The 26,307-nt window shown below is 42.0% G+C and overlaps 1 protein-coding gene across 1 annotated transcript in view; it reads left to right on the forward strand.

Moving 5' to 3' along the window:
* CD96 (CD96 molecule) overlaps positions 1-26,307 on the forward strand; it is a gene marked incomplete at both ends in the record, with an annotated part of 98,414 nt that overhangs the window by 21,963 nt on the left and 50,144 nt on the right. Inside the window, 3 exon segments of the mRNA XM_080696510.1 lie at positions 493-617; positions 17,614-17,821; positions 23,238-23,293. Coding sequence (XP_080552636.1) covers positions 493-617; positions 17,614-17,821; positions 23,238-23,293 — 389 coding nt within the window.

The following is a 26,307-nucleotide window of genomic DNA, read 5'->3' on the forward strand; positions in this document are numbered from 1 at the left end:
CACTGTGGTAAAGAATACTGAGAGCAGGGGTGCTGCATGTATGTACAGGCAGGGAGTAACTGTACTTGGGAACTCTCTGTACTTTTTGCTCACTTTTTCTGTGAAACTAAGACTTCTAAAATTAAATCAATTAAAAATTATAAAATGACACTTAGAAGCTAGGTTATAAAGTTTTATATTCTAGCTAATTAGGAATGTGTAAACTGAAGACTAATGCACCAATTTTGGGCTAAAGCAGATGAGCAATTCAAGTTGTGAGAAACTTCCCTAAGAGAATGGAAGGTAATTTTTCAGTGATAAGCAACTCTCTGTGCATCTTATGCTCAGTTTTGCTATTTATGCTATAACAAGTATGGGGCGTTTTGTTTCTTTAGTTCATAGGTGTACCCTGATGATAGATAAATCTCTACACTAAAACTGTTATGTCTTTAATGAATGTACGGTATACACTAATCAGAGATCCCTGTACTTTCCACCTTATGTTTTGAACAGCTATTCAGGATGAATGGAGAGGCAACCATACAATAGAAATAGAAGCAAATCAGACTCTGGAAATACCATGCTTTCAAAATATCTCTTTGGAAACCTTGCCCGACCTCACCTTTACATGGCTGGTGGTAAGTGTTGCCCTTTTCAGTGAATAACTGTGGTGATCTTTAAATATTAATGAAGTAAAACAAATAAGTAATAATAGAGAAATGCTGGATGAAAGGCAGTCGTTATGCCGGTGGTTTAGAGAAGGCTGGAGAAGGGAGGCAAGGATGTTAAGCTTTCTTCCAGATAGGTGCACCTCCAGCCTAGGAAGAGAGTGGATTAATTTAGAACTCAGGTCCTAAAGGTTAATTTTTATTTCACACTATATACCAAATAATGATTACAGAGTGTGATGGTGCCCTGTGGAGAAAACACATATAAAAAAAGCCTTTACTCACAAATACTTGGTTTTTTATCCTGGAAAATATATGGCATTGCTTAAGATCCAGAAACACAAAACCTAATGTCTATACAATATAAGTAGAGTATGCACATCAAAATTGCCTTGGGTAAGAAACTGTCACTGCTCAGCTCTGTTAAAGTCATAAGAGCTTCAGGCCCATAAGGTTTTTGTTTGTTTGTTTGCTTTTTTGACTTGTCAACTTAAATAAGCAAATGAAAAACAACAGAAATCTGGATTTTTATAAGAAATTTTCCAATTAAAAATATGTTTTCTCTAATATTTATAGGGTAGGAACTAATTGGGATACAAGAGAGACTCCAGATAATGGAAGAGAAACTTCACTGGAGCCAGAAAGGAGATCTAAGAACAGGGAAGGAAGAAGGCTGAGGTTATTAATGGAAGTACTACCATAGACTATGTGTATTCATGTGAATATTTTAATGTCAATCTGTGTACTCTGTATTGGGAGGAAGGGTTATGGGGAGGCAGTGGGGGGAGACCAAGTGCTCTATGCATGTACGTCATTGTCAATATGATTTACATTATGATGTGAGACTATAATGCACCAATAAAAGCACAAAAATTAGTATGTACTGCCAGGCATAATGGTATCCACCGTAATCCCAGTACTTGGGAGGATTATGGGTTGGAGGCCAGTATGCAGTAACTTAGTACGACCCCGTTTCAGAATAAAAAATAAGAGGAGAAGGTCCAAGATGGCAGCGGCTATGGTCGCAGTGGCCACAGAAAAGGACATACATTCCTCAGAGAAGCTCTGGAAACCAGATTTTGGTTTAATATCTGATTGGGACAACTTAAGGAGTCATTTTCAGCCATGACTTCCCACCTAGAATACAGGAGAGAGAGTAGATAATGGCGGAATTAGAAGCAAGATGACAAGGAGGCTCAAGCCACACAAGAAAAGTGATTTTTGGAAGAACATCCGAGAAGGGAATAGAGAAAAGACCGCTTCGGCCGCACATGCTGAGGACTCTTAACAACATATCTCGTAAGAAAAATGATCCAGACCTGGTGGAGGGAGCCCAGCAGCGCCAGGAAGGAAGCTGAGCCACACGTTCCGGGGAGCTCAGCGTGTCTGGCCGCCACGCTCCTCTATGCTGTGCTGGGGTTCCTGTTGCACTCGGAACAGCAGATCCTGCTCTACACAGTGAGGCTGTGGGCCTCCGTTCTTGGAGGGAGATAAAATTCATTGCTGCTGAGAGCTCAATCCCACAATCTCTTCAAAACACATGTACTGTCTTCTCTTACTAAAATAATAAATATTGGAGATGGGCCAAGATAGCGGCAGTGGCAACCAGGATTCAGGAGATGCAGACAAATCCTATCCAATTCACCTGGAACTTTTGGAAAAAATAAATCCCTGCCAAGGGGGACTGCTCCTGCCACACATGCTTAAGAATTCTGGACATCATATCATGTAAGGAAGAATCTCAGCAGAGAACCAGGAGGAAGGCGGTTGCAGCGGCAGAAGTGGTGGTGGTGGTGGAGGCTAGTATTTGGGAGAGGCAGAGATCTGATCCAACCCACCCTGATCTTCTGAAGAAATTGACCCAAAGGTAGAATGCTACTGCCACGCATGCTCAGGAATTCTGGACAACATGCAGTCTGGGAAAAGCGTTTGGGAGAGAATTGAGATGGTGGAGGCAGCAGCAATGGCAGCCAGTATTCAGGAGAGGCAGAGATCTGATTCAATCCACCTTGATCTTTTGAAGAAATCGCCCCAAAGGTAGAATGCTACCACCACACACGTTCGGGAATTTGGGACAACATGCTGTTTGAATAAGGTGCTCAGAAGAGAACCGAGATGACTGTGGCAGCAGCAGCAGTGGTCAGTATTTGGGAGAGGCAGAGATTCAATCCAATCCACCTCATAATTTCAAACAAATATCCTCAAAGGTAAACTGCTACTGCCACACATGCTTGGGAATTCTGGAAAACAAACTGTGTAGGAAAGATGTTCAGGAGAGAACCGAGCTGGCAGTGGTGGTAGTGTTGGCAGTGGTGACCAGAATCTAGAGGGGAAGACAAATCCAGTTCATTCCACCTTGGACTTTTGAGGAAATCTCCCCAATAGTAGAGTGCTCCTGCCACACATGTTCGGGAATTCTGGACAACATGCTAAGTGGTAAAAGAGTTTGGGGGGTCAGAGGAAGCCCCACAAAGCCAGGATAGGCCGCCATGCTGCGTGTTCTGGGAGTCATCAGCCCTCATGGCCACTGCACTCCTCTGCACAGAGCAGGAGGCCAGGGTGCACATGGAGCAGCAGAGCCTGCTCCCCAAAGTGAAGCTGTGGACCACTGCCTTTGGAGGGAAGATGAAATTCATTGCCACTAGGTATTTGGGGTCACAGCTTTCACAAAACACATATACTGCTCTCTCATATTAAAAAAAAAAAAAATTGAAGAACTCTGGGCATGGTGGCACATGCTTGTAATCCCCACGCTTGGGAGGTGGAGACAGGAGGATGGATCACACAAGTTCAAGGCCAGCCTTGCTGGCTTAAGAGACCCTGTTTCCAAATAAAAATATAAAAAATAGGTCTCTTGGAGTGTAGCGTGGAGGTAGAAGGGTTTCCATGCAGCCCAGTACCACCAAGAAAAAAAAAGAAAGAAAAAAGGGAACATCTGTAGACGACCTGCTCATAGTGACAGAGACCAGAGCCCGATGCACAGCAAGGCCGGTGCTGGGGACTCTGAGGCCAGAATAGGAGCCTGCCAGGCGGCTAAGCTGGGGCCGGGGCCAGCAAGGCCAGGATTGGAGCCTGCCATGAGGCAAGGCCAGTGCTGGGGCCTTCGAGGCCAGGATCAGAGCCTGCTGAGGAGTGAGGCTGGTGTCGGGGCCAGTGAGGCCAGGATTGGAGACTGTCATGAGACAAGGCCAGTTCTGGGGCCTCCGAGGCTGGGATCAGAGCCTGCCAATGGGTGAGGCTGGTGTCGGGGCCAGTAAGGCCAGGATAGGAGCCTGCCATGAGGCAAGGCTGGTGCTGGGGCTCGGAGGCTGAGAGTGGAGCCTGCCGAGGAGTGAAACCTGTGCTGGGGCCAGTGAGCCCGGGATCGGGGCCTGCTCTGAGGCAAGGTGCCAGTGCTGGGGCTTTGGAGGATGGGATCAGAGCCTGCCAAGGGGTGAGGCCGGTGCTGGGGCCAGCAAGGCCAGAATAGGGGCCTGCTGTGATGCAGGGCCAGTGCTGGGGCCAATGAGGCCAGGATTGGAGCATGCCAAGAGGGAGGGATGAAGCCAGTGCCAGGGCCAGCGAGGCCGGGATTGGAGCCTGCTGTGAGACAAGGCCTGTGTTGGGGCCTCTGAGGCCGAGATGGAAGCCTGCAGAGGGATGAGGCCAGTGCTGAGGCCAGTGAGGCCGGGATCGGGGCCTGCCATGAGGTAAGGCCATTGCTGGGGCCTCCAAGGCCGGGATCAGAACCTGCCAAGGGATGAGGCCAGTGCCGGGGCCAGCAAGGCCGGGATTGGAGCCTGCTGTGAGGCAAGGCTGGTGTTGGGGCCTTGGAGGCCGGGATCGGAGCCTGTCAAGGGGTGAGGCTGGTGCCAGGGCCAACGAGGCTGGGATCAGAGCCTGCTGTGAGGCAAGGATGGTGCTGGGGCCTCCGAAGCCAGAATCAGAGCCTTCCATGTGGCAAGGCCAGTTCTGGGGTCAGCAAGGCCAGCATCAGTGCCTGCCATGCAGTGAGGCCGTAGCTTGAGCCAGCTAGGCCGGGATAGGAGCTTGCCTTAAGGCAAGGCCAGTACTAGGGCCTCCGAGGCCAGGATCAGAGCCTGCCATAAGGCGAGGCCAGTGCTGGAGCCAGTGTGGCCAGGATCAGAGTCTGCCAGGTGGCCAGGCCGGTGCCAGGCCCTTCAAGAGTGGTATCGGAACTTGCAATGCGGCATACACAGAGAAATATCACAGAAAATGTAAAAAAAATCAGATGCTTTCCCTAATATGCAAAAACTAGGAAGAAATGGGTAAGAGGAGGAAATCTAGTTGAAGAAAGGGCCCTATGGAGGAGCAATTAAGCTGACCAATCAGAGGGGATGGGGTGGGGAAAGATGGAATCTCTCTAAAACACATAATGTATATAAACAAATATATCAAAGTTAATCACTAAATAAAGCATGGGATCAAGGGAGGGGGAGGGATTGGGATGAGGATTGGATAAAGGCTAATTGGATGATGTGTGCTTGGATATCCTCACAAGTCTTGTATTCCATTGTGATGTTTGACGACAATGCATCAATAAAAATATATTTAAAAAACTGTACATTTTTAATACAGAGTCTAAATATGAGTATATCTCTGAGGGTATAGCTCAGAGATAGAATGCCCCTGGGTTTAAGCCCCAGTATAACACACACACTCACACACACACACACACACACACACACACACACACACACACACATTTCATGTAGATCAAAAAGTGTTGATCTATAATTTTATAGAAAAATTAACTAGAACATCCTAAAATGCAACAGCAATACTTTTTAAATTACCAACTAAGATACTTCACTAAGTAAGCACCTTGATAATTATGGTTCATTAATTATTAAGTTGTTTAATGTCTTGCAAGATGAGTAGCTTCTCTCACTGTTTTTCTCTACTTGAAACATTGTGAAAATAATCTATACAGATCTTCATCCTTATTGGTCCATAATTTAATTTGATCTGGCCATTAATATGAATATATAGCTTATACATTTTGTCTGATTTTTAAAATTTTATCATTGGTTTGTAACATTATTCTGCCATGCTGTATCACTTTGTTTTAAAAATATAAATCTAATTTTGAAGACTAAAATTAGAGTGACTTAATAAATCTTTCAAGTAGGGATCACACTTGTGCCTCATAACAGACAAACAAAATCAACATGAGTACAATAATAAATATGAAAGAATTGCATCATTTTATCGTTAATGTAAGCCAATCAAATGGCAGCCAGCTATTAGACAACGTATATAGAAAACCTTTAGAACTGTTAAACTAGCCCAGGCGTGATGGCGCGTGCTTGTAATCCCAGCATCTGAGAAGCTGAGACAGGAGGATCGCGGTTCTTGGACAGCCTCAGCTACTACTTAGTGAGGCCCTTTGCAACTCAGTGAGACCTTGTTTCAAAATAAAGAATAAAAAATAGAGCTGGGGATATATCTCAGAGATAAAGTGCCGGTGGGCTCCACCCCTAGTACCGCAAAAAAAAAAAAAAAAATGAACTGTTAAACTACAACAAGACAACAACACAATCACAAAAATGCCATAAACATGATTTCAAGAATCATATAACAAGGTGCTCATTTAAATGATCCAACTATGGGGATATTAATCGTTAGACTGTCCTCAAAATGAAAACAGAATTTAAAAATTTTTACAAAGCCCATAGATCCCTAGAAATGTAGGAGCTGAGAGTTTGGAAAATCCTAAAGTGCACATGATTGATTATTAATATTACATGTTACCTAGATTTTGTGGACTTTTTTGGAAAATAGACCCTACTTATAAAAGGATATCTATAGACCTACCAAATCCAAATTAATGAACTTGTGTGAATACCGTAAAGTATGACTTGTCAAGCATTTTTCACTGTCTAGATATTTTTGGATAGTAATTAATATGAAAATAAAAATATATCCTAAAATAAATTTTCCATACTGTTATAAAATCTACAATATCTCTTTTTCACTTATCACAAAACATGTTTTCCATTTCATAGGATTTTATTTCCAAAATGTAAGGTTTCCTGAGTGTTATACTGTATCATCAGTTAAGTCAACTAATTAAAAACAAGTTAACAATGGATCTTAGAAAAAAGATCACAAGTGGAAATGATCTCAGGAGGGCAGAAAACTGTTATACAAAAATGACCCTAAAGAGAATCGCACTGTCTATACCTTGTTTACACTATCAATATTTTCCATCAGTAAGGCAAAATGTTCTTTTCCTAATTATCACAATTTTTCAATTAATGACATCAGTTGAATTTTGCTTGCCAATAAGCTGACCTGTAGTAGTTTACTTTATGAGTGTGTAACCTGTGTTTACAAGCAAATGAAAAGCCTTCAGTCAGCCTGTTTCTTTTATGTGACTCTTGAGTTTCTCCAGGGAAGAGTCTGTATCATGCATTTCAGAAATCCCTAACATCTAGTTTAATTTCCAGAACACAGGTACCCAATAAATATGTAAGAAAATTTTAAATGGATTTATTTCTATTTGTTCTCTTTCCCCAAGATTCTATTCAGTGCTCTCATCTTAAATTGATAGGCACTAAATGCATGCTGTTTGATTGGTTAATGAGTGACAGCTCATTAAGTAAAAAGGACTAGATAATTGATAAGGCATCTTTATCTAGTAGTTTTCTTCAAAGAAACTAAGAAGGCTCTCTAGATATTATCTTTGAATCCTCTAGGACATTAAGAATAAATGAGGGCCAGAGAGGGCATATCAGGTAACACAGCGAGAGAAGGAGTCCTAAATATCTACTGGAACCTCTGGCCAAGCTGTCACTTGAAAGACTGCATCAGAATATGGACAACTCAAAGCATCTTTTTTGAAAGAAACCTTTCTTCAAAGGAAACATTGTCTTGGCAAATGTGCTGATTGAATTCCCACTGTGCATTCCCTTTTTAAATGTCAAAATCTATTTTCTTCTCTGATTTACTTCTGTGCTCTGACTATTGATGGCTGTGGGGTTTAGCAAGTCTGATACGAAAACATTCAATATCCTTATATCAGGAAACTGTAGCTCTTCATGTAATAACCACAATATGTCTGTAGAGAACATAAATATCCCCTCTAATATATAGTTTAGACCTTTAATTTCTTGCTAAATTAACAGTAATAATAATAACAATAAGCCGATGGTTCTTACAATTTTGCAGTAATGGGGCTTTAAGTAAAAAGTTAAAAATTGGAGATGACAAAGATAGGCTCAGTAGGACAGATACCTACTTTACTGAACTGGAATCTGCAAAGGCCATCTGCTCTAAGTGCTTTGTTAAACCCACAAAAAAATTGCAAACTAAAATTATCTAAGTCTCTTGAGAATAAAAGTCATGTCTTAGCCAGGAATGGTGGCACATGCTTGTAATCCCAGCATTTGGGAGGCTGAGACAGGAGGATCACAGTTCAAAGACAGCCTCAGTTACTGTTACAGTTTGAAATGGTGGGGGTTCTTTTTCTTATTCAACTAAGGTTGGTTGAATATAAAAATTAACGGGCAGCTCAGTGCAGCTTTAACAAATCTTTATTACAAAATTAGGAAATAGAACAGTAAGAAATAGAGAAGAGAAAGAAAAAGCAGCATGCTGACCCACATGCTGGAGAGACCGAAAATGGAACTCTGTCTGGCCCCTTTTAGGGACCCCAACCCTTAAATAGATTTTGTATTGGTATCTTCCTCATCAGTGTTACCAAGGCAATGGGCTAGTTACTTATTCCTTAGCCAGGTGGTGCCTCTTTGTCTCCAGACAGTGCACTTACTAAGTGCAAGGGTCAAGAATCTACCTGGCTCTGGGCTCTATTGTATTGGGCAGTATTAGTTGCTCATCAACTAGGGTGCTTTGAAGCCACACACAAAGTTTACCTTTCCTGTGCCCAAGCTGGATCCCAGAGGACAGGAAGGTAAACAGAGGGATCCCAGAGGACAGGAGGTAAACAGAGGCACCGGTTGCCTCTATTGTAATTTTAGGGCTAAAGGCTTCAGTTGACTCTAAGGCTTTTACTATAGGTTAATGATTAGAATGAAGGTCAAAGTCAGAGAGGAACTCTGCATTGTAATCGCTGCAGCCCCCTCCCTGTCTGAGTTCTTACACAGCACCTAAGCTCTAACTGTATTTTACACTTTGGAAATTATCAAAGCAATTTTCCAATACCAGCACCTTAATACATTTTGATGCCTCTTCCCAATACTGGCACAGTTACCACTAGTACTTTGCAACTCAATGAGACCCTGTTTCAAAATAAAGAATAAAATATAGGACTGGGGGTGTAGTTCGGAGGTAGAATGCCCCTGTGCCACACACACACACACACACACACACACACACACACACACACACAAAGTCATGTTATCCTGTATGTGGAACTTTATAAAATCTAATTAACTTTGTTATGACCTTCATGGAATGAGTTTATTATTGGGAATCTTGATATCATTAAGAAATTGTATACCTGACCACATGCTAAGGCTGTGTTCAGTGGAGCAAACTCTTTGTATTTGAGTGTGTGTGCGCATGCACAAGCGCACACATGTGTGGTGCTGCGGATTGAACCCAGGGACATTCTACCTCTTCTATACCTCCAGCCCTAGTTTTAATTGTTTGTTTGTTTGTTTGTTTGTTTTTTGCGGATGGAACCCAAGGGCATGCTACCTCTAAGCTACACCCCCAGCCCTATTTTTTATTCTTTATTTTTGAGACAGGATCTCACTTAGTTGCAAAGAGCCTTAATTTTTATTTTGAAACAGGATTTCACTAGGCCAATGAAAGTCTCACTAGTTACTGAGGCTGTCCTCAAACCCGTGATCCTCCTGTTCAGCCTCCCAAATCCTGGCATTATAGGCAGAGGCCACCACACCTAGCTAACTCTTTGTAATTTTGAGTTACATTTCAGAATTGTGACTACACGGAAGCAGACAGTCATCAGGTGCAAAGAGTATATCTAACACTGAATTATCATCGGATGCTTCAGTTACCTAATTGAACACAAAATGTCAACACTTTAATGGAAACTGGGGATCCATGTGAATGGTGAAGTGATATGTAATAAATCACAGAACATGCACATTTAGATTGGATATGGTTGGCAAATAAATGAAAAGTGATCTTTCCTATTTTCTGACCTGGGATACAAGCATATAGTCATCAGAAAAATTCTTCAGACACATTCTGGAAGCTTCTAGATACATTCTAATATTCTATTTTCACTCCAAACTGTCATCCTAATTTCTGACATAAATTTTATATAAAATCTTAAATTCAATACAGTAAATATATATGAATCTGTTTTTAGTGTTTGATTCTGCAGGTATACAAAATTATATTGGATATATTCTCTACCAAGACATGCGCCTTCAATAGAAATGTAATAATGTAAAAATGGAATAGGAGGAAGAGAGTTTGGTTCTGACTAGATGGGCCTCAAAAATCTTCTTCAAAAAGGTTATGTTTGAGTTGAATAATCAAAAAAGAATTGGCTGTCAAAAGACAGACACATACAAAGCCAAGACCATGATATGTATCGGTACAAGTTTGTAGTACATGGGGAGAATGCATTGAAGGAATATTTGTTCCTAAGGTCAGTGGACAAAAAGAAATTTAGTTTTTCTATTTAAAATAATGAAATAGTCTGAGATAGAAGAATCACAGGCTCAGGGCCAGCATCATCAATTTAACAAGACCCTGTTTCAAAGTAAATAAATAAAAAGGGCTGGATGTATAGCTCAGAGGTAGGATGCCTCTGAATTCAGTCTTCAGTTACATACACACACACACACACACACACACACACACTCACACACTCATGAGAATATTTGAAATTCAAACAGTTCAGCATTAGTGATAAAGACAGATTAACTAAATTGCAGATGCTTATATATATATGTATATATATATATATCTTTAAATTTTACCTTTTTATTATGTTCTTATATATCCAACTTCATAAACTAAAAGATGTATATATCGTCAGCAATGGTCTCCCATGCTTTGGGGAAGGTGCGCTATTTAGAAAACAAACTGTAACTTCTTACTTCATAACTCGTGGCAGCTGTCCCTAATTGTCTTTACCATGATCAAAATTCAAAGTGTCAGCCAAACTGCAAAGTGTTAATAACCAATAATGATGATTGGAACAATATTGTTCTGGTGCTCTGGAAAGCAGGGAGTTTGCATGGACCCTGCTTTGAAAGCACCAAGTGGAGAGAAAAGATACAGGGGGAGTGTAAGATAGGAAGCAGATTGGAGAAGAAGAGTAGGATGGATACCGTTGGCAGCCATCACGGAACGAGCTCTCAACCCTCAGCACCTGCCGCTTGTTGGGCAGCTCCAGGCAACTCAGGCAGCCCTGAGACAAAACAGCATCACTATATAAAATAGTACCAACACCCTTCTTCTGTTTTGAAAATTCTGATCCTCACACAAAAATAGAAGAGTCTCAACTGGTTATGTTAGAATTTTATGTGCCTTTAAGAACATATAACAAGCCAGGCATAGTAGTGCACACTGGTAATCCCAGCATTCGGGAGGCTGAGACAGAAGGATTGGGGTTCGCAAACAGCCTCAGCTACTTAGTGAGGTCCTGTGCAACTCAGTGAGATCCTGTTTCAAAATAAAGAATAACTTTGAGGTAGAACACCCCTGGGTTCAATCCCTACTTCAAAAAAAGAAAAAAAGAACAAGCAATCTCCATGACTCAGTACTACCCCAGCCAGCCCTGACCCTGTTTATTATTCCACCAAATTCCTGTACATAATTTAATTATGCATGCATTTCTCTTTAATTGGGTCCTTATTTTTGTACTTTTTCCTTGTGAATGTGTTCATCTCCTCAAATAGACTACAAGCAGAAAATATAAAGACCATTCAGTCTACCACTTTCCCTGAGGCTGGATATAGCCATCATTACCAACATGATTTTTATTTTTTGAGGGGGTTGCTGTCTTCAAGTCCTGGCCCACCACTGGAAAGCCTTCTGTGTGACCTAATGGCTAGGATTAGGGTAACCTAGATAATACCATAAATCTTGAGAGCAGAATTTAAGAGAGCACTAAAACAAATAAATAGTTTAAAAAGCAATCAGTTATTTTAAGTCAAAATTATGGAAAATACAAGATGAACAAAATATCAAAATTTTAAACAAAGTCACACTGCTGTTTGTTTTGAGGCCTTGCTGTATTTACACTGTTGGCAGAATGGTATCTTCCCATAACCTGTAGATCCTGAGTCTTTAGGGCCATTGTATCCCCAGATGGTGGGCATCTAAAGGCTGATAGGGGCAGGATAACAGACTGAGCAATGCTTTATGGCTTGATGATTGTCTCAGTCCATTTTGTGCTGCTATCACAGAATACCTAAGGCTGGCTAATTATAAAGAAGAATTTATTCTTTTATAGTTCTAAAGGCTAGGAAGCTCAAAGTCAAGGTGCCTCAGGTAGGGTTGTTCTCTCTGCTTCCAAGAAGGCACCTTATACCCTGAATCCTCCTGAAATAGGAAGATTGTGTCTTCTCATGACAGAGGAGTGGAAGGAAGAGGATCTATTCTCACAGGCCCTTTTTTTTTTCCTTCTTTTATTTTTTGTGCTGCTGGTTGAACCCAAGTCATTGTGCATGCTAGGTAAATGCTCTACCACTGACCTATGCCCCTACAACCTCTTTTTAATAGCCACATTAACCCGTTCATGAGGTCAGAGACCTCATGATCTAATATCTCCCATTATTTCCCACCTCTTAACCCTGTTGTATTGGGGATTACATTTTGACATGAGTTTTGAAGAGGACAAAAACATTCAAAGCATAGCAATGACTCTCCAAAATTTCTCAGTTTTAGCCAAGCACAGAGGGAACACTCAGGAAATAGAGAGCTCAACATGGGTAGAAATTGAGGCTGGTGAGCTTATAGTGTTTACTATATATAAAGTGCCAGGGCTAGAATAGGTGTAACCTGTACATTAGCTCATTAAATCTATGTTGCCAACTAAAATATAAGTGTCCACCAAGAGGTAAACCTATAGTTTTTTAGAAATAGACATTCATATTATCAAAAGTGGGCACATCTTTCTTTGAAGAACAGAAAAAGAAAAGAAATACAGAAAGACTACACAGGGCCCTCTTCCTGACTGTTTCCTACAGGCTGGTTGGCCTAGGATTGTTATTATCTGGTAGGAACTGCAGTATGCTCTGTGATGCCATCACCGAAGGTAAGTAAATATCTCCAAATAAGGTCTCTTTTGGGGAGCAACTTTCCCCCCACGCCTTCAATTACAACTTACACAAAGGCTTCTGATTTTCTGGAATTTCTTTTAAGTTTCTTATTCCATGCCAGAAGGTTTTTATACTATATAGTTTTATTTTTGTGTGTGGCTTGGGTTGTGTTAGTACATGTTTTTTTTCTGAGGCTTATTTGTCCCTAATTCTAAGCTTTCTTATTTTGAAATGCTGTGATTTAAATACCCTGTGTAGTCTTTGATCAAAGAGTTACTTACCCACAATTTATTCCGTGCGGGTATATGTGTGTGTGTGTGTGTGTGTGTGTGTGTGTGACTGGAGATTGAGCCCAGTGAATTCCACCTCTGAGTACACCTCCAACCCTATTTTATTCTTATTTTGAAGCAGGGTCTTTCTAGGTTGATGAGAGTCTCACTACTTACTGAGGCTGTCATCCAACCTGGGATCCTCCTGTCTCAACCTTCTGAGTACTGGGATTACAAGTATGTGCCTCCAATCCGTTCCTGGCTTTATTCTACATTGTTATAAGAAATATAAACAAGATTTGGAAGAACTCTGTATGATTCCTAGAACATAGTATGTGCTAAATAAATTTAAGTTACAACTAGTGAGACTGTAAAGTCTTAGTAGTGGTCATAGCAAAAGAGCACTATCCCTTCCTCTCACAGCTGCAGGCCTTTCATGTTTATTGGGGCTAGTTTCTTCTGCCCCCTCCTCCCATTTGCTCTGCGGAGGTAACTACCCTACGCACATCTTGCCATGGCCCCTTTGTATCTGGACATTGTAGAATCTCTCAGTCTCCTTACGTTGAACATTAGACAACACTTTTTTGCAACTGAATCTCATTTTTGCCAGTGAAGAAACAAACCCTCTTTCTGCAACAGTCAACTGCCTGGGAAAACTAATACAATATGAAACAAAAACTTTTAGATATGTTGGGTTTAATTCATTTTAGTATCTTTTTTTTCTGTCAGTTAAACCACTAGAGCCAGTCACACCCTGCTACATAGGAAAGGCAAAACAGTTTTACCAGTCTCCAACTTCTGCCTGTAACCACCCTTCTTCTTACAGCAGCAGGATAGATGGAAATATTCCAGATGACCGTCATATACTAAGTAAGCAAGAAAGTATGTATGTGTGTGTGTGTGTGTATGTATGTATGTATTTATACCGGTAATTGAACCAGCAGCATTCTACCTCTGAGCTACACACTTAGCCCTTTTTAATTTATTTTGAAATAGGGTCTCGCTAGGTTGATGAGAGTCTCCTTGAATTGCTAAGGCTGGCCTCGAACTGGTGATTCTCCTTTCTCATCCTCCCAAGTACTGGGATTACAGGGATGCAAGAACATTTTAAACTCTCATATCCTTACAGTACTATTCATGAACAAGAGCTGTGTCTTGCTCCTTGTGCTGAAGGACCTGCAGGGGGAGCCTGCTTCCTTAACTATTTAACTTCAGATCAGCCAGGAAGAAGGAAATGTCTTCCCCTTTCTCTTGGCACCACCCTGCACTCAGTTCCTCTTTTGGCCCCATTTCAGGAACGCATTCTTGCTTTCTTTGATCTTCTGGTCTTTTCTCTTGTTAAAAAGATAGCAGCAGGCTTCTAACTCTTTCTTTTGGAACGTAAAAGCTATAAATATTGCTTCAGGGGTACGATTGTTTGCAGGCAACAATACTACCTTTAAGTAAGGCTGACAAAAATCCTAGTCAGATTCAGCTAAAGAATTATATCTTATATAAGAGGCTTTACTAAGTATATTCTGAAACTCTCTATATAATTAAACTAAGAAATCTGCCCAGACTTGAATTCACTCACTCACCTGGCTTACATTTCTACTACTCTGAATTACTGTTTTATTTATTTTATTTTGAGATAGGGGCTAAATTTTTTGCCCAGACTGGGTTTGAACTTGTAAGACCCCCGCTGAGGGGAGACCCTCAATCAGCCTCGGGATAAGCGACAGCAAGAACACACGAGAGACTTTATATTCCTTGATGCAATGAGCAAAAGGTAAAGATTTATTAAGGAACCAGTGCACTGGGGCCGACTCGTATAGGAGTTCGGCCCCGAGCAACTGAAAGTGTGGATATTTATAGGGAAAAGACCACCAGTTAGGGGGGTTTGGGCCAAGTTACATGCGTTTACAAAATATTACAGAATCATTTGAAAAAGTACATTCTGTAGTCAAGTGTTAGATAAGATACCAGGTGTAGTCAGCAGGTTCCCGGCACAGGGCGCGCTGACCCGGTCAGTATAGATAAGATGCTAGGTACGTTCCTGGAACAGGGTGGGCTTATTGCATATTTCTCATTCTTAAGCTATGCTTCTTAAGCTGCAAGCTGCAGTAATATATACTTTTCTTTTTAACTATTAGCTGGCTGTTTTAACTATTAGCTGGCTGCTAGGGCTTGTGATTTTTCTTCTAAATGGGGCCTTTCAAACTCTTGGGCTCAGGCAATCCTCCTGCTTCAGCCTCACAAGTATCCAGGACTATAGGCACACATGACCATGCTTGGCTTCTAATTTTTTTAACTAGACATTCCAAGTCATAGACATTTTGTTTTCATTATCTTGTCATGTTTCCCCCATCAAATAAATTCATACTTCTCCATTTTAGCTCCTTCCATTTTCCTGTATGCAATGATTCATCTGTTGTTTAGAGTCAGGCCAGGCTTCTTAGCTCAGCTTCCTTGAGAACCTTAACAAAAAAAGTCTAAGGCTGGACCCGAGCCAATACAGTGAATTAGACTTTAGAGGAGGGGGCTGTGCATCCCAGGGTTTCAAAGTAAGTAACAGAGAATGTGGAATTACACTGATGAGTAATGAGGACTTAACCCTTCCTCTTCTCTGATGCCCTCAAGAATCCTCTCCTCACTGGGCAGCTAGTCAGCTCTCTTACCAACACTGATCAGTGCTATGATACCCCAGGAAGCCTATCCATGCTTATCTTCACAGATCCTAGACATGGACAAGAGGAACTGAACATTCCAAGTAAACTCTGGTCTCCAAAATTCAGATGAACTTATACAGCCACTTTCCATGTTGCCTCTTTGAAGCCAGGATAAATACGGAAACCAGGGCTGAGGGCTAGGACCATGACTGGGAACAGACAGAGGCAAGGGGGTGGCCAGAGGACTAGCTGAGAGAGGTGCTTGCTCACAGGCACCGCCCTCGGGGTCTCAGGAGTGTATCCTCGATTCCTGTGCCACTTGTCTCCTTGAATCTATTACTATTTGAGTCTTTACCTCATCTTAGTCCTGGTTCTGACAGAAGCTAAGCACTTTTCCTAGAAGTATCCTGGGAAGAGAGGATGTCTGCCATCCTGTGATAAGTGTGAAGATTTAATAGGCAAAACGAAGTCGTCTCTGTGAGGAGGTAGAAGAAAATAGGCAGATAGGAAAAAGGCTTCCGTAGAAAAAAGTTAATTTCCTGAGTTTCCTGAGGGGCGACAAATACCTGAAATTCCAAAGGCTCAGAGATAAGAAGGCCAGAGCTATACAAAGCCATCTGTTTACTAATCAACAAGCCCAGAACAAGTCTGGCATTCCTGAAAGGAGACCCTTCAAAGGACTTGCAGATACCCTATGCAAATTCTGAGAGCTACTTCCCAAAATTCTCCTTGGAATCCCAAAGTCACCCTAATCAAAAGAGGACTTTCAAGCGGTCATGCCTTTGCCTTAGTTGAACAGCAAAAAGGGCTTTCCCTCTCAGAATCCCCTCCCCTTTTGGGGAGCTGTTTCTCTCTCTCTCTCTCTCTCTCTCTCTCTCTCTCTCTCTCTCTCTCTCTCTCTCTCTCTCTCACGTCGTGTTGGCCCTGAGAGAAGGCAGGGTGCATCTGAGGGCACATGGCTCGGGATACTCTCGAGTAGTGACCTGAAGGCCTCTGCTGGACATCAAGGCTGGCCAGGCCCCTAGGGGTGACCTGCACCTCTTTTCTGGCAGGTCGCATGGACTCTGGGAGAAAGTAGTTTGCAACTGATGGGCATTTGGCTCGGGCGACACTCAGGTAGTGACCTTGAAGGCAGTTACTGGACCCCGGAGTTCTGACCGCCCCTTTGGGGTGTTCGGCCACTTTTCTCTATTCCCTTCTGACAGATCGCGCGGACTCTGGGAGAAAGCAGCCTGCACCTGAAGGCAAATCGGCTTGGGCTACTCTCAAGTATTGTCCTGAAGGCAGCTGCTGGACCCAGAGTTCCAGCCCCTTTGGAGTGTTCAGCCACCTTTCCCCATTCCCTGCTGCTTCCAATAAACCTTTTACTCCCCTTCCTGAGGTCTGCGGGTGTCATTCTTTGCTCACCGTAGACAAGAACCAGGTAAAGAAATGTTGAGTTCCTTCTTAGGAAACTCTGTTTCATCTCGAGGAAACCCCCATTTCATCTGCAGCATATCTTAGCATTAAAATTTCCAAACTTCTCAATGATAACTAGGCTCTGCTGTTAGCTCCACCTGTGCCCCTGACCCCACCCTAGACATATATGCAGAAGAAAGTGGAGGGGAAGGTCCAGTCAGAAGAACAGCAAGCCTCGGTTCCCATCAGAAGAGGTTGACGGCAATTTTCATCGAAAGTCAGGTGTAATGACATTTTCTCTCTCAACATACTAAATATTTTGCAGTTTTAATTCTTCCTTTTGTTTTACAGGAAATAAATTAATTAATGCTTGTGAAATGCCTTATTCAGAGCTGGCAGAGTTGAATGCCCAATAACTGGTAACTATTTTTCTCACCAGAAGGATAATGGAACTCAAGAAACTGTCGTCATTCAAGATGGCCACGTGAACAGTGCCACGTCATTTACAGATAGAGTGAAGCTAGGCGCAGACCACCGACTTCTCCTCTCTCCTGTCCATACCCATGATGATGGCCGGAAGTTCTCTTGCCTTGTTAGAGTCAGGCCTGGCAAAATCTTAAGGAGCTCCACCACGGTGAAGGTGTTTGGTAAGAGCCTGTGCACTGTGGACTTCCTGCCACCTTCCTGTCAATTTCTCCTGCCTTGATCTCCTCTAGAGAAGAAGCTTCACTTGGCACTAGAGAGCAGCCACAAGGGTGCTCTCTAGTGCACCAAGGCTATTCTGAATTTCCTTTACCTTTATCCATTCATTCATGGTAGAGATAGGGACATGGATAGAAGGCTAAAAAATAATTACTTATTAATAGAAAAAATCATACAGAAAGCCAGATATAGGTCAGTTATTACAATCTTAATGTCTCTTAGAATACTGGAAATCTGTTGCTGGGCATGGTGGTATGTTTTTCTGTAATCCTAGTACTTGGAAGCCTGAGACAGGAGAATCGTAGGTTTAAAGCAAGTTAGCAAGACCTTCATTAACTTTGCAAGGCCTTGTTTCCAAATAAAATATAAAATGGGGCTGGAGGTGTAGCTCAGAGGTAAAATGTTCCTTGGTTTAATCCCCAGGATAGCACGCGCACACACCCACAGCCACCCACCCACACACAAAATACTGGAAATCTCTAATTGCTTAGTTGTCTAATTATCCCAGTTGCTTGCCGAATCAAGGTGAAATAAGGCCACTGGCCACTGTGAGAAAAAGAAAGTGATAAACACAGCTCCAGAGAAACTCTGCAAGGTGTCCCTCACCTCTGCCCCTCCTCCCGGGGCTAGCTGGGGTGAGAGAGGGTTCCCTGTTCCAGCAAGAAAGCATGCAGGGATGGCCCTCCTGTATTCGCAAGAGAGTAGGGCTGAGCTCTCAACTCCACTGTGGCTATGCTGCTCAAAATGCAGCCTCCATGGGATGCAATTTGAAGAGAAAAATGTGAACATCCTAGCTTTTCCCATGGTGCAAGGAAATATTAATAAACAGAAGCCCCTGGCTTTGGATACTTCTTCATTCTTATGGCCAAGACCTGTGTTTCTGTGTTTTTAAAAAGTTATTGTTAAAGGAAGACAAAGAGAAAAGTGGTGATATCGATGAGCAATTAATTGTTTTTAAAAATGAACGCGGAGAAAAAGAATGAACACAGAGAAAATAACTGCATAAAACTTAATGGCATGTGGTGCTCAGCAGTTCCTCAGTTCTTTGAGTGATATGACAAGCCAAAAAAATGTTTTTATTCAGAATATTACTACATTACTATTGGAAATAAATGTAGCATTTCAAAGAAAACAGAAGATAGTTTGCAAAGACAGGACTAGCTACCACCAGGGTTTTTTTGGTTTGATTGAAGTTTCATGTTTGCCTCTCTTTCTCTCTCTTTCTCTCTCTCTCTCTCTCTCTCTCTCTCTCTCTCTCTCTCTCTCTCTTCCTCTTTTTTTCTCTCTCCCTCTTCCTCTCTCCCTCTCCCTCTCTCTTTCTCTTGCTCTCCCTCTCATTCTTTTCCTCCATTCCCTTTCTTCTTCTCTCCCCCTTCCCTTTCCTCTCTCTGGATCTCCTCTGGACTGTGTTAGGTGCTAATCTCCCTCATGATTATGATTATGAAAACTCAAGTGTTCTGTGAAGCATTGAGAGCAGACTGCTTGTCTCTTGCATCCTACCATTATCACCCTGGTTCATACACCAGGGTGTGGCTGCTGCCACACAACATGAGGCAGCCTCATCCTCATCTGGCCTGGCTGTCGGCAAACAATGAAGGCAGCTCTCCAGGTTGTGGAGAGAAACGCCAATTTTAAGTGAGGCAAGCTGTGTCCTCGGCGAATAAAGAGTTTGTGTGTGTGCCATTACATGATCTAATTGCTTCATCCACACTTAACCCCCATACTGTACCTCTTTGTTGCATTACGACATAACTGTGTTGAGCTTGGATGTTTTCTAGTCCTTTAGATCTCACTCTTATCCCCATATCTGGTTCTACATCTCTGTCTATATTTCCTTTGCTTTTTCTCTGATCTCCTCTCAGTAGACACTTAGAAATCTGAGATGCTGCCTGCTTATTTATAGAATTTGATTTTCCCTATTTCATGGCTTTCTCAGTGAGTAAGTGGTCCAGATGGGTTGTGTTTAGGCAGAGTCTCCTCCAGCCTTTGATCTATTTGTGGTTATCACCCAGATATGTGTGATGGTAGCTCTAGCCTAGAGTTACAATGCACATCTTACAAGAACTTACTTTGCATCCATTAGTGATTCCCTGTATTGAGTGAGCCAAAAGCGAAATATAAACAGCTTGAGATAAATACCCAAATGTGTCAGCAACCCATTCACTGTGCTCCAAACCAGTTATTCCCTCTTCCCAATGCCTCCTTGCCCACCTTCTCATTCTCAGCTGACCAGGAACCAGAGGCCACGCCAGCTCCTTTGCTGCTTCCAGTCTCCCTCACAGTTCTCCGGTGCTTCACTCCCTAGCGGGGAGTCACCGTCACCATAAGCTAGCTGTTTCTGGAAATGTGATCATTCTGAGCCCCAGAATGATCTTTCTGCATCACCCCTGCAACTTTTAGTAATTGTTTTCTTTATCTCTTCCTCTGTCTAATTATCTGTCTGACTCTGACACTCTCTCTCTCTCTCTCTCTCTCTCTCTCTCTCTACCTTTCTCTTCAGATCCTTTAATCTACTGCTAATGTAAAGTTGGAAAGGTCGATTCAATGAAGGATCTGAGGAGTTTCCCAAAAGGGAAACCTACCTCAGGACCAGTGAAACGGGTTTCTTGAGAGGAAACCCGGCGTTTCCTCGAGATGAAACAGAGTTTCCTAAGAAGGAATTCGACGTTTCCTTACCAGGTTCTTGTCTACGGTGAGCAAAGAATGACACCCGCAGACCTCAGGAAAGGGAGTAAAAGGTTTATTGGAAGCAGCAGGGAATGGGGAAAGGTGGCTGATCACCCCAAAGGGGTTGGAACTCTGGGTCCAGCAGCTGCCTTCAGGACAATACTTGAGAGTAACCCAAGCCGAATTGCCTTCAGGTGCAGGCTGCTTTCTCCCAGAGTCCATGCGATCTGTCAGAAGGGAATAGAGAAAAGTGGCCGAACACCCCAAAGGGGCGGTCAGAACTCCGGGGTCCAGTAGCTGCCTTCAGGGTCACTACCCGAGTGTCGCCCGAGCCAAGTGCCCGTCATTTGCAAACTACTTTCTCCCAGAGTCCACGCGATCTGCCAGAAAAGAGATGCAGGTCACCCCTAGGGGCCTGGCCAGCCTTGATGTCCAGCAGAGGCCTTCAGGTCACTACTTGAGAGTCGCCCTAGCCACGTGCCCTCAGATGCACTCTGCCTTCTCTCAGGGCCAACACGACCTGAGAGAGAGAGAGAGAACAGCTCCCCAAAAGGGGAGGGGGTCCCGAGAGGGAAAGTCCCATTTTTGCCGTGGAGTAAGGCAAAGGCATGACCACTTGCAAGTCCTCTTTTGATTAGGGTGACTTTGGGATTCCAAGGAGAATTCTGGGAAGCAGCTCTCAGAATTTGCATAGGGTATCTGCAAGTCCTTTGAAGGGTCTCATCTCCTTTCATTCAGTAGGAGTGTCCACTTGCTCTGTGCTGGCTCCTGGGTTTGTTGATTAATAAACAGATGGCTTTTGTGAAGTTCTGATCCTTCTTATCTCTAAGCCTTTGGAATTTCAGGTATTTGTCGCCCCTCAGGAAACTCAGGAAATTAACTTTTTCTACCAAGGCCTTTTCCCTATCTGCCTATTTCCTTTCTACCTCCTCACCAACAAGGTCCTTACGATGATGGAAGAGAAATGCAGTGGACACCAATCAGAGACATATACAGAGATTTATTTAGGGAAGTAGTGAATACACATGCAAGGGAGAAATGTGGGTTTCTCAAGAGGGAGACACCTTCTGGGGGTCCATGCTCTTCTTTTAAAGTAAACCTGGTTAAGGAAGGGCATGGAAAAGTATGTGAGCATGAGCTCAATCCAGTAGTCTCAAGGCAATTTCTGGTGTTCTTGTCCCTTTAGGGTCCTCAGGCTGATAGAGGTCTTCATTAAGCTGAAGATTCCCCTAAATTATAGGTTTCTCAAGATATCTTATGTGTCTTGTTAACATTTCACAGGGCAATTATAATTTATTTTGGCTCATTCTAGGATCTACAGATTTCCCAAGAATTTGGAATAGGTAGTCCTGAGAAACACAACTGGTTTGAGAAAAAAAAAGGTGATGAAATTTAGAAGCAGGTTATTATGTCAAGGTTATATTTTCCTTCTTCTTCCTATCTCTCTCCTTTCTTCCTATACTTTTCTTCTATCCTACATCATTAGGAGGTCAGAAATACCCTTTCTCTCATGAAAGTCTCAGGGTTCTATCTTGGGGTTTGGATTGTCCTGTAAAAAATAAACTGAGACAAGGATCAGGTTAAATTATTTGAGAGCTAATACTGAAAAGCTGGAAAAGTGGGAAAGTGCATCTAAAAAAGAATGAGGGTAATAAATGTGCATGATTAAGTCAGTTACCACTATGGGCTTAGAGGTCAGTCTCACTGGGAACTCTGGGCAACTGCATGGACTGCACACCAGAGTTCTCTCTAATAAAGGGTGAGGAAGCAGGGGTATTTATCCACACACTTCCCGTCTTTTGTCACTGTTAACGCCTCCAGTTTTCCCTTTTGGAGTACTGAGTGTGTTCTCACAATCCTAGTGAAGCAAAGGCATACCCAGCAAGAGCGTCTGGGACAGGGATCTTAACATTCTCTGCACTAGTTCATAGAGGACTCTGCTAATCTACCCCTCTGCTAGACTCAAGAGCTTACTTGAAGTCACTTAGTTTAACATGATGAACTCAATGTCGATTTTGTGCTGGGCACTAAGTGCTGGAGACAAAGAGCTGGATAAAATACTTTGGCTTTGATGCACTTATAATCTCACAGGACAACAGAATCGCTGAACTAATTATTCTCTGATATTTTCTAGTGCCAAGTAACAAAACAAATACCAAGTATTTTTCTGGCTCCCTATCAGCCCTGAACATGATGATTCCTTGGTCTTTGGACGCGTAAAATACTCCTCTCCCTTCTCTCCCCACTGTCAGCCCTTCTGTTCCTCCACACTCCCCATCTCCTTGACTCAGTGAACATCACTCAGGTATTGGTGACACACTGCCTCCTCCAAAAGCCTCTTATCCTACAAGTTGGCTTATAAGCTTCTCTTAAAAGCTTTCTTCAAGTTCGACATATCCTTGGTCATTTTACTTATCTCAGTGTATTATAACTTGTAGTTTACCTGTTATTTTTCATGGAAATGTAAATATTCTGAGGATAGTTAAGACAATTTGTCCACTTTTGTTTTCTAGACATTTATCATATTGTACCCTGACACACATAGGTGTTTAATAAATATTCAACAGAAAACTAATGTTTCTCACAGACTAACACACACACACACACACACACACACACACACACACACACACACACTATTGGCCATGTAGACCTACATTCAGTGCAACTAACTCCGTTTCATTTACTTTTAAGCTAAACCAGAAATCCCTGTGATTGTGGAGAACAATATCATGGATGTCTTGGGAGAGGTGAGTCACAGGAAAGCCTTTGAAAATCTATAGTATTACATGCCAAGATGTGTCAGGTTACATAGTTGCCAGGAAAGTTCCCGCAGTGGCCCTGAGTCAATTAACTCCTGATGGAGATGCAGGGAAGCTGGGTTGACTGAGAAACAGGATGGGGATCCTTACTTTGATTTAGGGCTTTTAGAAGATGTGATCTGCATCCTTAGTCTTTAAATTTCCTGGAAGAAATTGTCCCAATTGTTCAAATTTCTCTCTAATCAGAATTGAGGAGAAAGTAGGACAGAAAGCAGCATGAATTTGGTGTAGGAATGAGGATTTTACTCAGCTGGCATTTAATTTGCTGTAATCTATTTCTTAGACCAACTTTCCAATTGCTTTTATTTCAAAGTACAAGAGGAAATGTGCCCTTCTGTACTCCTTCTGAGCCTTGGCTATTTCTTTAACAGTAAGAGGAAGGTCAGGATAAAAAGGAAAGCAGAATGAAGTCTTCTTTCTTTCTTCCTTCCTTTCTTTCTTTCTTTCTTTCTTTCTTTCTTTCTTTCTTTCTTTCTTTCTTTCTTTCTTTCTTTTTTTCACTAGAGTACTGGAGCTTGAACCCAGGAACATTCTACCTCTGAGCTGCATCTCCAGCCCTACTTCTTTTTTATTCTTTATTTTGAAACAGGGTCTCACTGAGGCTGGCTGCAAACCTGCGATCCTCCTTTCTCAGCCTCCCAAGTACTGGGATTATAAGAGTGTACCTCAACGCTCGCTCATAATGAGGCCTTCTGATTTAATCTTCTTCTGCATAGTTTCCATCCTGCAGTCACCATGGTCTGGATCCATTTCTTAGCTCTTCTGGCTGGCTGTGACCTTGAAAAGTTACTTTACATCCTTGTAGTCCATTATAGGCGTCTCTAATAATGGTATTTGCATATTGTTGTTTTACAAATAAAATTAATGTACAAAAATTTTATATAATATGTGGCATATGTTAAGTGTTTAGTAAACATTAGTGCTATTTTATTGTTATTTATATTACCTGTTTTAAGTAGCTGACTGTGGCCTTAGCCTCATGTGAGCTTTTCAAAACCTCAGGTAAAATAAATATTCTCATTAACTTCCAAACATTTCCTATTATATGGAATAAGAGAAAATTCTACCCATACTCTGTTTTTTTTTCTTGCCCAGGAACATTAATTAACATTAATGCTGGTCCTGCTGAATATCAATCATTAAATTTGGCAGCTGCGTACAAATAATGGCTCCTACTCTGTGAGATGGATTTGGATGGCTGTATATGTGCACTAAATTTCTGTATCTTTTGCCAATTATATATATTAGTCTTTTAGATAACTTCTATTGTTATCTTAAGTATATGGAGAAGTATATAATCATTTCTGTTTTGCTTCATATAATTTCCAAGTTAATTAGCAGACTTCATCTCAATAGTTTAAACAAAACAAATCATCAAAGGATTAAAGCTTTGGGTAGGTGTCCTTGTTTCATAGAAAGATGTTATAGAGTCTTGGTGCCAATGTTTATAGGTAATATGAACTCAATCCAGTTATAAAACCATTAATTGGATTCAGGAATCCCAATTACCTTAAAAAAAAAAAAAAGGACTTTTCCTTGCAGGCCGCGTGCCATAAAGTTTCCCCTTCTATACTGATGTTTCCTTGGTGCCAACTGGAAAAACCAGAGAATTTTCTTTCCTGGGGACTTAGTGAATAATCTCTCTCCAACTTCACATAGCCAGCTACAGGACATGGCTTGTCTGTGGTTCTTTTAATATCTTGCCAAACACTAGTAACTTCTCGCTCTAATAATCTTATAATCACCACTGCATATTTAATAGCTTATTAACTCTTCAAAGCCCTTTCACATACATTTATCCTGTGTTGCTTCCAAGGAGCTCTAAAATACAGAGAGCATCTGTCATTCTACAGATGAGAAAATGGGGTCTGGAAAGTCTAAACATCTGGCTGAGTCACTAATAAAGAGCAGAGCTGCCCACATCCAGGAAAGAGAGTATGATGGGAAGAAAGTCATGCTTCAGGGTCAGCTGGCAATGATACCAAGTCCTAATTGAAGCACTTACTAGTCATAGAGCCTCATCAAGCATTCAACTTCCATGAGCCCCAGTTTACTAATCTCTAACACTGGGATAATAATAAATACCCCATAGAGTTCTTAGCAAAATTAAATTTACACACAGTTCTGGAGTGCATGGCACATAGTGGATGTCTCAGGAATACTTTTTCCCTGCCCATTTTTTCACCCTTTACCCACTCTCTGACCCATCCTTTCCTCTACACATTTACTCATAAATCTTCTGTGTGCCCGATTCTCGGGGAGAGTGTGGGATGATGGGAACATATCGCAATATCACTCCTGCAGCTAAGATGCAAAGGGAGTCTCTAACCTAAGCCTGGCATTGGTGTGGAATCTGGTAGACCCAGGCTTGAATTCTCCTCCATCACTCATTAACTAGGGCCTCTGGTAAGTAAGTTCCTTAACTTCTTCACTGAATGGGGGCAATGATTCCAACCTCATGAGGTGATGGAAGGATGCAATGAGGGAATGAACGCAAAGCATCTACCATCTGGCCAGCACGAGCACTCAGTAATCACCTACCCCTTCATTCCCTAGGAGTTAAGTCTGCATGCGTGCACAATGCGGGTCTGTGCTACACGTCCTCTACTCTAAAAGCTCTCAGTGTTGGGTTGTGCTGGGGACTCAATCAGTTGTTAGCTGTGTTCCAGTGTTATTAGTTAAACTCCCAAAGTTTATGAGTATTATTATTATTTAGCTTTTATGAAATAGATAGACTTATAAAGTTTATGGACATTATTACATAATACCCATTTTTGTAAAACACATAAAATTATGGAGCATATGATTATTATTTAGTTCTTTTCTATAAAATAGATAAGACACCAATGTAGTCTAACAATGATACCTCTCAGATTTGCATATGCCAGCAAGTCCCAGGAGAGTGCCCCTTGTGGATATTGTGTTTTTGAGAACAGGGCTTC

Source organism: Muscardinus avellanarius (assembly GCF_963383645.1).
Source record: "Muscardinus avellanarius genome assembly, chromosome: 5".
Lineage (NCBI taxonomy): Eukaryota > Metazoa > Chordata > Mammalia > Rodentia > Gliridae > Muscardinus > Muscardinus avellanarius.